Source organism: Penicillium samsonianum (assembly GCF_028829775.1).
Source record: "Penicillium samsonianum strain IBT 33392 chromosome Unknown utg000004l_segment0_segment0, whole genome shotgun sequence".
In the NCBI taxonomy this organism is placed as follows: domain Eukaryota; kingdom Fungi; phylum Ascomycota; class Eurotiomycetes; order Eurotiales; family Aspergillaceae; genus Penicillium; species Penicillium samsonianum.
Genome location: NW_026643262.1, coordinates 4,679,486 through 4,695,008, shown reverse-complemented (window position 1 = coordinate 4,695,008; position 15,523 = coordinate 4,679,486). Strand labels below are relative to the sequence as shown.

General features: G+C 49.4%; 3 protein-coding genes across 3 annotated transcripts; 2 read left to right on the top strand and 1 right to left on the bottom strand.

The window, feature by feature from the left end:
• Nucleotides 1-8,919: 8,919 nt before the first annotated feature.
• N7471_008727 (uncharacterized protein) lies at nucleotides 8,920-11,973 on the top strand (the record flags this gene model as incomplete). Its single annotated transcript, XM_057281446.1, has 3 exons — nucleotides 8,920-9,319; nucleotides 9,393-10,744; nucleotides 10,801-11,973. 3 exons carry the CDS (start codon nucleotides 8,920-8,922, stop codon nucleotides 11,971-11,973), a joined length of 2,925 nt encoding a protein of 974 aa, XP_057135706.1.
• Nucleotides 11,974-12,737: 764 nt separating this feature from the next.
• On the top strand, nucleotides 12,738-14,000 carry N7471_008726 (putative pectin methylesterase; the record flags this gene model as incomplete). Its single annotated transcript, XM_057281445.1, has 2 exons — nucleotides 12,738-13,352; nucleotides 13,452-14,000. The coding sequence occupies 2 exons, from the start codon at nucleotides 12,738-12,740 to the stop codon at nucleotides 13,998-14,000; spliced, it is 1,164 nt and encodes a 387-aa protein (XP_057135705.1).
• An 83-nt stretch (nucleotides 14,001-14,083) lies between these two features.
• N7471_008725 (isopenicillin N synthase family dioxygenase) lies at nucleotides 14,084-15,281 on the bottom strand (the record flags this gene model as incomplete). Its single annotated transcript, XM_057281444.1, has 4 exons — nucleotides 14,084-14,499; nucleotides 14,567-14,941; nucleotides 15,006-15,188; nucleotides 15,245-15,281. The coding sequence occupies 4 exons, from the start codon at nucleotides 15,279-15,281 to the stop codon at nucleotides 14,084-14,086; spliced, it is 1,011 nt and encodes a 336-aa protein (XP_057135704.1).
• Between the last annotated feature and the right edge of the window lie 242 nt (nucleotides 15,282-15,523).

Sequence of the window (15,523 nt, the reverse complement as noted above, 5' to 3'; positions counted from 1 at the left end):
ACGATCACCGAAGCGCGAATCCATGACCTCACGCCGACTAGAAAAAAAGGGGTTGGTCAGAGGCCAAATGCTCGCCAAGACGATAATGCGGGAGGAAGGGATGCACGGCGTGGCTTGGCGTCGGTGGACATGTACAAGATGAGGGCGATCAGCAGATCAAGGGAGGGGGGAAATTCCTAGCATGGTGTTTGAGGCGATAAGCAAGAGACAATTGACATCATTGAATGACTTTATCGCATCTTACTTCGTATACAAAGTAATATTGTAGAAACATGCCAAGACTATATTTGAATAGCGTCGGTCTTCTTTTTTGGGCGCCAAGATTGATTGTCGAGAGGAGACAGGGATGAGACGCAACCCTCGGGATTATTTGCGCGCATTGATTTTTGAGACTTGTCCATGGTTCCTGGTCGCTAGTTTCTCTTCTCTTGGTGCTATTTGAACACATGCCTAGGTGTGATCTATACTATGAAACATACGGAAGCACTCCGTATACTCTTCCCTTATGGGGTAGGTCGTATTTGACGATGCAGGTCATCGAGACTCCGATTCCCATCGGACTATTGATAGTCCAAGACAATGAGAACAAGGATACAAGTCGATCATACATCCCGTTCTGACCTCAGACTCTCATAAATGGGCAATGCCCAGTGTCGATACAGCTTAGCCAAGAAACTCTAGTGAAACGAAGTAGTGAAACTCGAGGGTAATTGCTCTCCCGTTTCTGTTGTTGGATCTTGGCTTTTGCCTGTCTCTCGTCGATCATAGAGTTTAATCCCACATTGGTGCCATCACGATGTTATTTGTCCACTCACCGCGACGAATGCTATCTATAGACAATAATAACACACTGCACGCCAGGCAGCATGTCGATCCCCCAGCATCCCCACGAATCTATCCCTGTCTTGCTTGGCATGTCCGGACAAGGTATCCCAGGACAAGTACCCGTAAGACACGGAACACCACACTGAAACGGTGTTTGAGCTATATTATGCAGCTTCGACTCCGCCCCCGAGATTTACATCAGGCACCGGCACAGATTGATATTCGGCATTGACCGGGGAGTGTAGCGGTGGCTATGCAGATCTGCCGACATGTGCATACAAAGAGAGAGATATATCGTAGCCTAGCAGGCAGGCTCATATCTTCTTCTAACAATAGTGACAGAAAGTAAATAGCAACGACTAAACTTCATCCAATTCGTCATACTCATCATCATAGCCTCCGATCCTGGAGAAAGCCAGCGGGTATCGTGAACACCGCCGATCACTTGTGCCCGAGGGGCAGTGACATCCAGTCCAAGACGCAATACTGTAACGTTTAATTCGGTCTGTCGAAGCAGTCCGCGCTGTGTGTTTCAATATTGTATCGATATAACAAAGCCAAGAGGAAGATCAATACTCCGTACATACAATTACTGAGTACATCGTCGCTGCAGCACGGGGAGAATGGGAGCGTGTGCATTGTAGACTGAACTGGTTTCACGCACAGGGTAGTTCGGGATACCTACCCTACCCATCACGTCACTTGCACGGTACGCACTATGCTACGAACTACTCGACTAGGTGTATTACCCCGGAGCCATACTAAACAGGGTAATGATTAGGACAGTTATGTAACTATGTCGTATGTTGTACGTGCATACTTGCCTTGCGTCACAGGGGGAAGAATAACAAAGTGACCGCATGCGCATGTCTTTACACTAATTTGTTATTTTCCCATCTAATGTAGTTAGATAGATAGCACAAACCCTTCCCGACACCGGATTCAAGTCACGCCAATCCTAGCAAATAATGATGTGCAACCGCCCATATGCGGGCCAGTAGCAAGTGCGGAAAATATCCCTTTGCATGATTCCCCGAAATACCACTTGCCAGTTGTGAGGGTTCGTGTCGGCGAGTGTGGGGTGTTTGTTCTCCTGTCGATCACAACCGAAAGGAGAAGACTATCAAGCATGCGGTCTGTCTTGGGGGTGATCTGGTCTCTTATGGGCTCTGGATTATTATTCGAGGTGGCGTGAGTCGCCTTTGTACTCGTGGATGGTCTGGGTGTTTGTTTATTCATTGCTTTTTTGAGTATCGCATGGTAGCTACGGAGTATAATGTATGTCATCATTGCTATTGCTATCCTGGAAAAATTTGTAAATAGAAAGATTTGTGCGTGATTAAACAAGCTACCCGGTATAGTATATTTCTCCGTGCAATCTGCATGGTCAATCTTAAACACCGTTTAAAAGATTCAGATTTGCAGTTATTTCGACCAAAGTGTTAAACTTCCAAGCTAGAGACGGGGAGTCGATCCAGGATGTTGACCATTGTTTGTTTCGTTTCGGCGGACTGTGCGTATTGGGGCCGTGTCCGTAGGTGATTACGAGGATCTGATCGACACAGGGTTTGTATGCAGCCAAGAGAAAGGTGTAACATAGCATACGATCTCGACATACGATATACTCCGTACTATGCACACGATCAACTGGAAAATAGCTGTGTACTCAATTCAGCTTCCAAGGTTTGTGAATAGGGCTGATTCGGTCAACGAATTTTACGACTATTACTTGGTGGCGTGCAGGAATTGATTCATCCATGAATTAATGATGAGTAAACAAAGGAAAGGACAATTTACCCGGTGTACGCGGAAAAATGAAGATGAATATCCTTGGAAGATGTGAACCACAAACGAATCAACAAGGAAGAGTTGGCAAGCAATTAAAATTCGATATGTAAGCCTACAAAGTAGTAGAGCACAGCTCAGACGCACACAATCTCAAAAACCGAAACTGTGACGTGCCGAATTCCCGCGTGCCGCGTTGCCCGAGTCGGGGTCGGAGTTTCGTTCGACGCGGGATCACCGACACTGGCCGAGTCTGCACCTCGGCAAGAAACCAGACAACACAGCCAAGACCGAGAGGGGACCGACATAATTCTTAGTCGCTGGTCCAATTATGTACCTTGAACTAGAAACCTCAATATTCGGGGTCTTACCTGCTTAAGGTAATGTAGAGCCATTCCTGTCTGAATGGGCAGTAGGCTGGAAAGCACAGACACGCGGGGCTGGTCCGAGGTACGTATGGAGTATTCGTTATTGATTCCATAGGGTTCGAATGGGCTGTTCAATTGGAATAATACGGAGTACTACCTACGTAGCTAGAGCCCTGGAGATCAAAGAGAATGCCCCGGTGATAATCATTCTCAAGCTATGACCATCCCACACCCCGGGAAAGGTACAGTCATGTCTCCCCGATAGCCGCCGACTCTGGAGATTACTCCGTACAATAGACTTTGTAAAGAGAGGGATATTTTTACATTGCATCTAGGCTTCAATTTCCATGCGTCAAACACGGGTAGAGATACATATTCCTCGTTTCAAAAGACTTAAAGCTCTCCTGCAGGTGCGGGAACCATATGGCGCTATTCCTAAATAGGCCTTTGGGTGAGGTAACACCCGTGCACGGTACCTGGGTACATGGTACTAGACTTGCGCTATATTCAACCCGCTTTTTTTTCCTTTTTTTTCCAATTTCTCCTCGGCCTTTATTTCTCCATGGGCAGTCAAATCCTGGGGTGACCAAAGCTGGGATGGCTTGGCGAACCGGGCTTTGGCTAATAACAGTTACGGTGGTACTTTGGTTTCCTCGATATATTTATTCAAGCAATGCACAGCACGCATTGGGCGAAGTGACAAATTGATCCAAGTAGCGCTGTCAGACGAAGGACGGGACCTCCGCGGACTGTTGGCAGTTTAGTCAACAAGAACATAATAATGTGAACCCTTGTCGGTGTGAGAGTGAAATGAGCTAGAAAGCGACGGAAAATGCCTCACGATCTGAGATCGGCAAAACTCCACGGAGACCAGTCTGACCGTACAAGGTACGCGAAGCTAGGCGTACTATTATACACCGTATGTGGTAAGGTATACTCCGTAATCAAGGAACGATTTGGCAGGCGGGCGATCATTCTGTGGGCCCGCCCACCGGTGAGGGTTTGATTCAGATGGTTAGAGCTCTTGCAAGCGTATTTGGGGAATTCTGATTGATGGACGGAGCTATGTCCCCATCGCACTACTCGCGCTACTGTAGGTACACGGCTGCGAGGCGAAAGCCAAGACCGTGCTAGGTTATTTGGTCGATACCTGGCCAGTAGACGCAGATAAAGTAATGCCAATGGAAATAAAGTGGATTCAGGATCTGGATTTAGATGATTTAGACGGGGAGATTGAGTTGGTGTCCTCATCATCACATGGTGACATTATACTCCGTAGGAGACTTCTACAATATTCCTTTTTCTTTAGGGCTATATACAAAACGGCATGTCGAAGCCGGGTGTAATTTACAAGTACGAATTTCACTCGGAAATTCACCCGAACCTGGCGTGGTAATTAACTGAGTCAGCTGTTTCTAGGGACTGTGATTGGTGGAGGACTGGGGCAATCTTGCTGCTCGGGCTTAACCCGAATGGGAAATTTCAATTTGCTTTGCGTATTTTCAATGTATGTGTAATAATAAGAACATTGGGTTAGTCCAACAAAGGCATAGCGAAAGCGGCATGATAAGAGTCATGACGTGATACTGTTATTCTTATCATCCATGGATGTTATGAACATTAATTCATGTTGTGCCGACATCCGTCGATTAAAAAGGATAAAGAAGGTAAGGAGGGAAAAAAAAAAAAAAAAAAACCCATTCCCGTTCAACGCCCTGCAGTAACCTGCATTGCATCCATGGTACGGTTACGTCCAAGGAAGCCTTCTAGAAGACGTCCAGAACACCCTAAATCTATAACCACACGCACCGAGGCTGCTGGGTCCACTCCGAGAAATGCTCCAAATGGAGATGATCACTCGGCACCGAAACCTCGTTAGGGCCAGCCTCCAGTTTACTCTGCACGCAGCAGTTTACATATCGGCGTACGGCTTCACCGTGCTCACCGTTCTTTGGAATTGTTAACAATGAAGTCTCAAATTTTCCAGTTGCCCGATTCGATCCGGCGTGGCAATCATCTACTCGGGAGAAAGTGATTTTTGAGGCATTTTGTTGCATGACGCAGGAGAAAAGACAACGCGATCGGAAAAGCCCGTGCTTCTCGCCGTCAGCACACTGAATTGATCCCGCCGTGCTTCCCCAGATCAGCCCCTCCAAACCAGACGGCATCAGCGGCGCGATCGCCCGACATTGCGAGGAATGTCCGATCCTCTCCCGGTGTACGTCTTATCGTGCTTCACGTGTAGTGGGATCCTGGCGGCTAGATGTAGAGCACATGTCCGACCGAGGAATATAGATTAGAGTGTATACGGACTACGGATTACAATGATAGTTGTAGGTGTTGTTCTTGGGTAATTGTGTAGCAACCGATGGATGAGCGATCGTGAAACATGGATATTCCCAGCCCCCCCCCCCCCCCCCCAAATTGCAAATTGCAGCCACATACGGGCATACCGTGAATCCCCGACTGTTATTACGTCTGTTTTATTATTGGAACTATCCGTACGGAGTACAATATACGGAGTCAAAAGGATCAGCAATAATGACACCGACGGTCCAACATACCAAATTCTCCAAATATTGATTATCAACTCCAGGACATGATATTGATATTGTGCACGTGTAAGTAAGTTGTACTCCGTAGTATAATCTACCTACGACAACGGAAACGGGGATTGTCCCACAGCATGATCCACGGGTCGCAGCGTGGGGGAAAAACAGAAAAGCGGCCCTGAAAGTAAAAATTTCATAATCCTCGGTGCTTCGATTGCCCCCTTCGAGCCATTTTTCCATATTCGATTGGGGTCGAAGAGAGCTCTCCACTTATGCGCCTCGGTTTTGGAGATTATGAAAGGTCGTGGGCCCGACAGAATTTTTTTTAATCAGAACAATGGCCCGATATTCTGGTCCAAATATCTGATCCATCAAAGAAAATTAGGTCCAGTGACTTCCAGTGACCTCGGCGGCGCTGAGGATAGTCCTTTCCCAGGATCGTGCACTGCTGCCAGCCGGGCTTGGCTGACGTGGCTTTATTCTGAAAGGCTAAACGGCGAGAATCCCCCGGAATGATCGTAACTCAATTGGACTTTTTTTTCTCTTTCATTTTTCATTATTTTTTTTCCTTTGTTGCTTTTTTTTCTGTCGCCCTCGCACGGGGCTGCAGGAGGACGTAGCGCAGGCGTTGCATCGAATAGGGGCCAGTTGCGGATTTCAGACTCCACTCGCGGCCGGCTTCCCGAAAGAGTTTGGCCCCAAGAGCTATCTGTCTTTCAAGCTATTCCTTTAGGTGATATGGACGAGATGAGACAGGAGGATCCAGAGTGACGACAGCGGGCGAGAGAAAGCGGGATTATGGTGTCTTTCCTCTTTATCTTTTTGCGCGAGAACCAATAGCTCCTACGGAGCTCAGTTCTAGAATGGAAGGTGATATTTATTTGATATATTATCATGGCCAGACTCGGGATCTCCATATTTTCCTTTCGTTCAGATGCCCGCAATTGGCTCACATAGTGAACGGCACGCCTACCGCGTAAAGCGCCGGGCACCTTTGGTTAAAGTATACAAAGTACAAGGGACGGGAAGGCCGACAGGGTTGTCCGAGTGATTATCGCAAGCCATCTGCAATAGATCGACAGTAGCGCCTCTATATTGTACGAAGTACGGCGTACGGAGGAGACGAGAACGAGAGGAGAATTTGTCTAGATCGCGTGGACTCGGGATATGTAATAGGATCTCGTCTCTCCCGCGCCGTTGTCCATCTCCAACGGGGCGTGCACGATCGAGGGAAACCCCGGCTGAGGAGATTGGTCTTCTGGGGAAGACTTGCCAAGGGCACTCACCGGAAAGCCGGGGTGCGGGTGCATCTTTCAAAAGTATGGGAAAATCGCCGTGCCATGGGATTTGTGATTCACTGAAGTGACTGTACTGATTTGTGTCACGGAGTACTTTTTACTACATTGTGATTCGAAAAAGAGGTCTCCATCCAATCGAATTCAGCCTTATTATGTCGTATGCAGCGAGAAGCTTGATGTGATCGATGGAAGGTTCAGTCCTGGAGGATCATCCCCAATAATATATGCATTCGATGACCCCTGCTATGCTTCGAGGATTTACCCGTACTCGGGCAACGCGATTTTGGCATCGCGAACTGGGTTTGTTCCCTGTTGGGCCAAAGGCAATTTTTTCTTTTTGGCCACGCACACTGCGTAAAAACAGACCATATTAGAGTCAGTGCTTGGGAACAGCGTCGCGATCAACAACGATGAAATCATCAACCGGCGTCTGCACCCGGTGATTCGATCAAAGCCGCCCGGTTATTACTAGGTGTTAGTGGGTGGAGACTTTCACGGTCATACTGACCAGTGAGGAGCACCGAATTAAATGACGCTTCTGGGGACGCTCTCCACGAGGCCAGGGGGGAAAGAGAGGGCAACGATCTACCGTTACCAGAGGTACGAACGAGGCAGCTTCAGCGAGGGCGGTGGAAGTAAAGGACAGAGTGCGTATTGATACTAGAGTTGAAAGAGGCCCCAAGGAACAAATTAGCTAATGGATGACATAATGGTAAACAATTGTACCCTTCTGGTAAATACACAGTTATTTTCATTGGCTCGGCATACTTCCAACAGCATTGGCATACATACATATCGATGAAAAAAATCAAAATCTGCCAACCGCTTCCGGGACCCCTTGCTATGTTTAAAATGGGTTGGGTGTGACAGCCATGCGATACTGTCGTCACTATACATAGGAGTAGTCACTGTGACATTTTTTGTTACTTCGTCACTTTAGTGTCCATGGGTGAAAGCCGGACTCGGTCGAGAAGGGAAAATTGAAGTATAGCTAGCCCTGACATGGTAAATGAAAACGTATCCGTATCGATAGACTATCTTGGGACTATCTCGGACCATGTCGCTCAATATAGGAACATTCTCCTGCAAGGGCATTCCTGTCTATTCTTTTTTGCCATGCCCGTGAATTCTCCGTTAAAGCACAGCTAAACCTGCCTAACTGCAAATCGGAATACACCAGACTCGCAGTGCCAATTCCATTAGTTTTTTTTTTCCCTATGTCTTGGGGTCTCGGGGCACAGTAAGGATCAAAATGACCCCAGACACAAAAATCGCGCATAGTCAGAACTGGGGCACATCGGCTAAGGCATATAAACTTGTGTAAAATTTTGTACCAATTCATACGGAAGTGATGTCTGTGGAGGCCAACTCGGCAGCTCATTGCCGGTAGCAGAGACCTCCAGAGGGAGAGTGGTATCGGTATCAGGTTTTTTCATTGTTTTGGTACTAATCTGAAAGCAGCGATGGCCCCACTAAAAGTATTGTACCTTGGAGATGACTGGCTACAGCCGGGTGTCCGGTTAGAGCTTTCTTGGTAGGGCAAGGGGTAAAGTCTGGTATCAACCAAGAAAACAGACAGGGCTAACCAAAAAGGGAAGGAAAAATGGAAATAAAAAACAAAGAAAACATGAAAAAACACTAAAAAGTCAAAATATCCGAAAAGAATGATTGATGAGCGGGTCGAGAAGTACCTGGGCTATACCTCCCCCAGCAACCATTCTCAGAAGTATTTCCCCCCTCAAATTTACAAACACGGGATTTCGTGCAAAATACCTTTCTCCTCCATTTCAATCGGGTCCCCCATTTATTTTTTTTATTATTTTTTTAATTCCCAATTTTTCAATTTCAATTTTCAATTTTATTTTAATTTTTATTTCCCTCACTCTTTTCTCTCATTATCCACCTACCCACTCCGGTTCCCTCTTTTTGACCCCCCCCGTAATCCATTATAAAACAGTCCTTCCTTCACCCATCTCGTTTTTCTCCTTTTCTCTCTTTACATAGGATCTGTTCCGACTCTGTCATATCGCCATTCCGTTGTTTTCACTCATATCGTTGGGTTCCAAGGCTGTGTGAGCCGAATCAACAACAATGGCGGAGCGGAGAATTTCCTATGCTGTTGACGTCGAAAATGGTGAGCGTCACACCCGTGAGGCTGGTGATGAGGGCACTCTCGACGAGTACTCTGCTCTCAACCGGTACATCTCGACTGCCCGCGACAACCGTCGTGCCTCTACCTCGAGCGTCGGTGCTCTGAGCACGGGTTCCGAGAAGAAGAAGCCCTGGTGGAAGTTCGGTGGCAAGGCCGCCGGTGGTGTCGAGGATGGTTTCGTTACCCCCGATGAGTGGCTTGACACCGACCTGCGCGCTGGTCTGAGCACCAGCGACATCGAGCCTCGTCGCAAGAAGACCGGCTGGAACGAGCTGGTTACTGAGAAGACCAACATCTTCCTTCAGTTCATTGGTTACTTCCGTGGTCCTATTCTCTATGGTATGTGGCTTGGACATTCGTCTTGATTGACGCGTCTTGTGCCAATTGACTAACGCGTTCTTTTACTCTACAGTTATGGAACTTGCTGTCCTTCTCGCTGCCGGTCTGCGTGACTGGATCGATCTTGGTGTTATCTGTGGTATTCTTTTGCTTAACGCTCTCGTCGGTTGGTACCAGGAGAAGCAGGCTGCCGATGTCGTTGCTTCTCTCAAGGGTGATATCGCTATGCGTGCTATCGTTGTTCGTAACGGCCAGGAGGAGGAGATCCTCGCTCGTGAGCTCGTTGCTGGTGATATTGTTATCGTCGAGGAGGGTACCGTTATCCCTGCCGATGTCCGCCTGATCTGTGACTACTCCAAGCCCGAGATGTTCGAAAACTACAAGGAGTACCTCGCCAACGCCACTTCCGACGACCTCAAGGAGAAGCACGGTGATGATGATGATGATGAAGGTGAGACCCACCAGGGTGTCTCCCTCATTGCTTGTGATCAGTCCGCTATCACTGGTGAATCGCTCGCTGTCGACAAGTACATGGCCGATGTCTGTTACTACACCACTGGTTGCAAGCGTGGCAAGGCCTACGGTATTGTCACTGCTACTGCTCGTCACTCTTTCGTCGGTAAGACTGCCGCCCTTGTTCAGGGTGCCAAGGACTCTGGTCACTTCAAGGCCGTTATGGACAACATCGGTACCTCCCTGCTCGTTCTTGTCATGTTCTGGATTCTCGCCGCCTGGATTGGTGGTTTCTTCCGTCACTTGAAGATCGCTACCCCCGAGGGTAGCGACAACAACCTGCTCCACTACACTTTGATTCTTCTGATTATCGGTGTTCCCGTCGGTCTCCCCGTTGTCACCACCACCACCCTCGCTGTCGGTGCCGCCTACCTCGCCGAGCAGAAGGCTATTGTCCAGAAGCTCACTGCCATCGAGTCCCTCGCTGGTGTCGATATTCTGTGCTCTGACAAGACCGGTACTCTCACTGCCAACCAGCTCTCCATCCGTGAGCCCTACGTCTCTGAGGGTGTTGATGTCAACTGGATGATGGCCGTCGCTGCTATTGCCTCTTCCCACAACATCAAGAACCTCGACCCCATTGACAAGGTTACTGTCCTTACCCTCCGCCGTTACCCCAAGGCCCGTGAGATTCTCTCCCGCAACTGGGTTACCGAGAAGTACACTCCTTTCGATCCCGTCTCTAAGCGCATCACCACCATCTGTACTTGCGACGGTGTCCGTTACATCTGTGCCAAGGGTGCCCCTAAGGCTATCCTCAACATGTCCGACTGCTCCCCCGAGGAGGCCAAGCTCTACCGTGAGAAGGTCACTGAGTTCGCTCGCCGTGGTTTCCGTTCCCTTGGTGTCGCCGTCCAGAAGGAGGGTGAGCCCTGGCAGCTTCTGGGCATGTACCCCATGTTCGATCCCCCCGTGAGGATACCGCCCACACCATCGCTGAGGCCCAGGTTCTCGGTCTCTCCGTCAAGATGCTTACTGGTGACGCTATCTCCATCGCCAAGGAGACTTGCAAGATGCTTGCCCTCGGTACCAAGGTTTACAACTCTGAGCGTCTGATCCACGGTGGTCTCGCTGGTTCCGCCCAGCACGACCTTGTCGAGAAGGCTGATGGTTTCGCTGAGGTCTTCCCTGAGCACAAGTACCAGGTCGTTGAGATGCTCCAGCAGCGTGGTCACTTGACCGCCATGACTGGTGACGGTGTTAACGATGCTCCGTCTCTCAAGAAGGCCGATTGTGGTATCGCTGTCGAGGGTTCCACTGAGGCTGCCCAGGCTGCCGCCGATATTGTCTTCCTCGCCCCCGGTCTCTCCACCATCGTCGATGCTATCAAGCTTGCCCGTCAGATTTTCCAGCGCATGAAGGCTTACATCCAGTACCGTATTGCCCTGTGTCTCCACCTCGAGATCTACCTGGTTACCTCCATGATCATCATCAACGAGACTGTCGACTCTTCCCTGATTGTCTTCATCGCCTTGTTCGCTGATCTTGCCACCATCGCCGTTGCCTACGATAACGCTCACTTCGAAGCCCGCCCCGTCGAGTGGCAGTTGCCCAAGATCTGGGTTATCTCCGTCGTTCTTGGAGTCCTGCTTGCCGCCGCCACCTGGATCATCCGTGCCACTCTCTTCCTCGAGAACGGTGGTATCATCCAGAACTTCGGTTCTCCCCAGGAGATTCTCTTCCTCGAGATTGCTCTGACTGAGAACTGGCTCATCTTCGTCACCCGTGGTGGAAAGACCTGGCCCTCGTGGCAGTTGGTTATTGCCATCTTCGTCGTCGATGTCCTCGCTACCCTGTTCTGTGTCTTCGGCTGGCTCGCACCTGACTGGGAGCAAACCTCTCCCCCAGACCCCGCTGGCCCCAACTTCTCCAAGAACAACGATGTCGACATTGTCACCGTCGTTGTCATCTGGGCCTACTCCATCGGTGTGACTGTCATCATTGCCGTTGTGTACTACCTCCTGACCATCGTTCCCGGTCTCGACAACCTTGGCCGCAAGACCCGCTCCAAGGCCGACACCAAGATCGAGAACATGATCGCTCACCTTTCCAAGCTTGCTATCGAGATGGAGCACGACTCGGAAGGAAAGACTCGTTACACCCTCGGTGCCCGCGCCGAGGAGATCGAGGACAACGAGTAAATGCTCGTTTCTTAGCTTTTTTGCAACTCGTTACTGATTCGAGGTCTAATTTCTTTTATCTCCCTGCGATTACCCGCAAATTTTGCCGTGTCACCTACTTGAACATGCATGCCGTGGGAGTCAGAAAAAGTGTTCCGACTTTTTTTTGCTTCCTTTTACCCGTATTATAGACTTTGTGTGTTTCAATTACCCCCTTGGCTGTGGTTTGCTTTCGAGTTGCTAGAGTCATGTTTTCATTCTCTACGTGTATGTATGTCGTTAATAGTGGCACTTAGTCAATCTAAGGGATTCTAATCATTTCTTCTCCTTGTAATTTGAAAAATTGTAGTTTGTAGCATTCCAGTCTTCATGGTCTTATTATCCTTGCCCACCCCTGGTGATCTACCTTTGCTGCATGCACTCTTCCCCAATGTCCAACGCTCACAGGTGGAAGCTAATTATCCGTCCCCATTCTTTTCCCCGGATGAATTTCCACTGCGTGGAGACAAGCTTCCTGCGAGACCCCCTCTCTCCCCAGTATGCACGAAGTATAGAGAAATCCCACAATGCACTGAACTATCCGATTTTCATCTCCGGACTTCCAGCCTATCATGGATGGCACTAGTCTTTGCTCACCCAAGATGGATCTCCTAATTTTCCGTCTGCCGCAACTGGCTGCGACTTCTATACAACCCCCCTCTTTCTAAATGCTCTATAAAAGAATAGTGGCACCACCATATGCGTGCCCATCGGAGGTGAGCAATCAACCACACCCAACAAGCACGATGCTCCCATCCATCCTATCTCTACTGTGTTTCCTCCTCTACACACTAGGAGCCAACACAACCGCCATCCAACCCATCTCGAGACAAACCTGCCAGTCCACCGGAACCCACTGTCCCCGGGGAACCCTAATCGTCAGCGCAACCTCCAAACGCGCCTCTCACACAACCATCCAATCCGCCATAAACTCCCTCCCAGACGACACAAGCCCACAAACAATCCTCATCTTAGAAGGAACCTACACCGAGCAAGTAAACATAACCCGCTCAGGCCCAATAACCCTGCTCGGCCAAACGACCTCCCCCAAAGACGCATCCCGCAACCGCGTTCACATCACCTGGTCCGCCGGCAACAGGGACAGTACCGGCAGCGTCGACAACGTTTTCTCCAGCGTCCTGGTTGTAGCACCCACGCTCGAAGCGAGTCTCACGGGCTCAGGACCGACGGGGTATCCCGTGCCGGCTGATACTCCGTTCGGAAATAAGGATTTCCGGGTGTATAATGTCGACTTTGATAATACTTGGGCGGAGTACTCGGATGGGCCGGCGCATGCGCTGAGTCTTAGTCGTGCTAATGGGGGGTTTTATTATTGCGGGTTTTATTCGTATCAGGATACTGTATGTTCTTCCAGCCGTGCATGCTCTCAGCCTCATTTGTTGAGATCAGTCGCACTATTCTCACACCCAACCAACCACTAACCGCACCCCCCTCCACAGGTCTACATTGGCAAAATCGGCAACGCGTACTTCTACCAAAGCGTCCTAGCCGGCCAAACCGACTTCCTCTACGGCTTCGGCACAGCCTGGATCCAATCCAGCGCCCTCCAACTTCGCGGCTGTGGCGGCGGCATAACCGCCTGGAAGGGGACCAACACAACAACCCCGAACAAGTACGGCGTGTATATAGTTGACTCGAGCGTGCGTGCTGCGAATTCCTCCATCGCGGCGGACATCAAGGGCGCGTGTGCGCTCGGTCGACCGTGGAATAGCCAGCACCGGTCTATCTTTGCGCGGTCTTACGAGGACGGCAGCGTTAATCCGCGCGGGTATATTGATTGGGTTGTTGGTGGTGTTGGGAGGTTCGAGAAGGGCGTTACGCTTATGGCGGAGTATCGGGCTTTTGGGCCTGGTGTTAATGAGACTGCTCGTGTTGAGGGTGGTGTTACTTCAGTTCTTGGACGGAAGGAGTGGGAACCGTATAGTACTCCGCAGAAGGTCTTTGGGGATACGGAGTGGGTTGATTGGGGGATTGTTAAGGGGAATTGAGTGGGATGGGTCTTGGTGAGATTCTCGTATAAACACTACTAGTATTTCATTTCATACCTCACTCCTATTCCTACGTAAATCTATCACACATTTTCAGGCTCCTTCCGCATCTCCCCAATAGCCTTCCCCTCTGAAGTCCCATAAGTATCCGCATACCTCCCCGCCATCCACTCATGGACGGTAATCGGGGGGTATCTAGCGCCCTCTTCTGGATCCTCACAACCAGGAAGACAGCGGATAGTATAGTTCGGATTCCCCGAGAAGAAGAACGGAATGCTAAAGCGCTCCTTGCCACTGGTATTAATAACGCGGTGCAGATTCGATAAGTACCGATTATTCGTCCAGCGCATCATCATATTCCCCAGATTGACAACATACGCCCCAGGAATAGGCGTGATATCGACCCATTCGGACGAGAGGTTATTCCATACCTGTAACCCGCCCGTATCATCCTGTAGGAGTATCGTGATAGCGCCGAAATCGGTATGAGCGCCGATTCCTAGACTCGGTTTAGTTGGCGTTGCTTGATACTATTTACATTTTGATACAAGTTTCCACCCACTAACCTCTCTCAAGACCCGACGCATCACCCTCCTGAGGCGGATAATGAAGTAGTCTAAGGATAGAGACGGGATGATCACAGAAATCGCCAAAAGCATGCTCATCTAGACCAAGCGTGCGCGCGAGAACTTGCATAATGGCTTCTGAAAGCTCGATCATGGCATCGTGGTACTCGTCCATGACGCGACGGAAGTCTTTTGCGTCGGTGATTTCGGAGGGATACTTGTTCGGTCCCTGGCCGAAGCGTCGTTGGACGACGTATGCATCGTCGTGTGGGAGGTCTTTGCCGAGATAGAAGCCTTCTTTGAGGTCGCCTTCTGTGCGTTTCTCGAAGTTTTGAGAGCGTAGGCGCTCGTAGCCGCGGTTGAAGCCGCCGATGGCTTTGGGGGTTTAGTTATGGATGTTATTTTTGCTTTTTGATGGAGTGGCGGAGGGCTGTAATACCTTGGTTGTATTTCTCCTTTGTTTCTAAGGGGAGATTGAAGAATTCTTTTGAGTGTTGTAGGACTGCGGTTTGTAGTTCGGTTGGGATGGTGTGGTTGATTAGTTGGAAGAAGCCGAATTGTTCACATGCTTGTTGGATTTGGTGGATGAGGTTTTCTTTGGTTGAATCGTTGGCATAGAAGGCTGTTGGGGTTGTTAGGTTCATTTGAGAGTATAGGATGCTAAAGGGCGCTTCTTACGAGCGAAATCAATGATAGGGGGCTCGTTAGGGTTCATCTTGAAGGTAGGGCAGTAGTTAAGTGTATGATGAGGTCTTTTATACCTGATGCTGTATCTTCTAAACTGCGGGGAATTCGTTATCTCAGCCACCCAGGAACTGTCCAATGCTATTATGTACATGTACTTGTTTACTTATCTGTCGAAAATCCGAACATCCGACTCCGCTCCTGTGCAATCTCTGAAGGGATTTGTAGGACTTGTCGTGATGGTCCTAGAAACTGCCGTAGAGAGGTCTCATA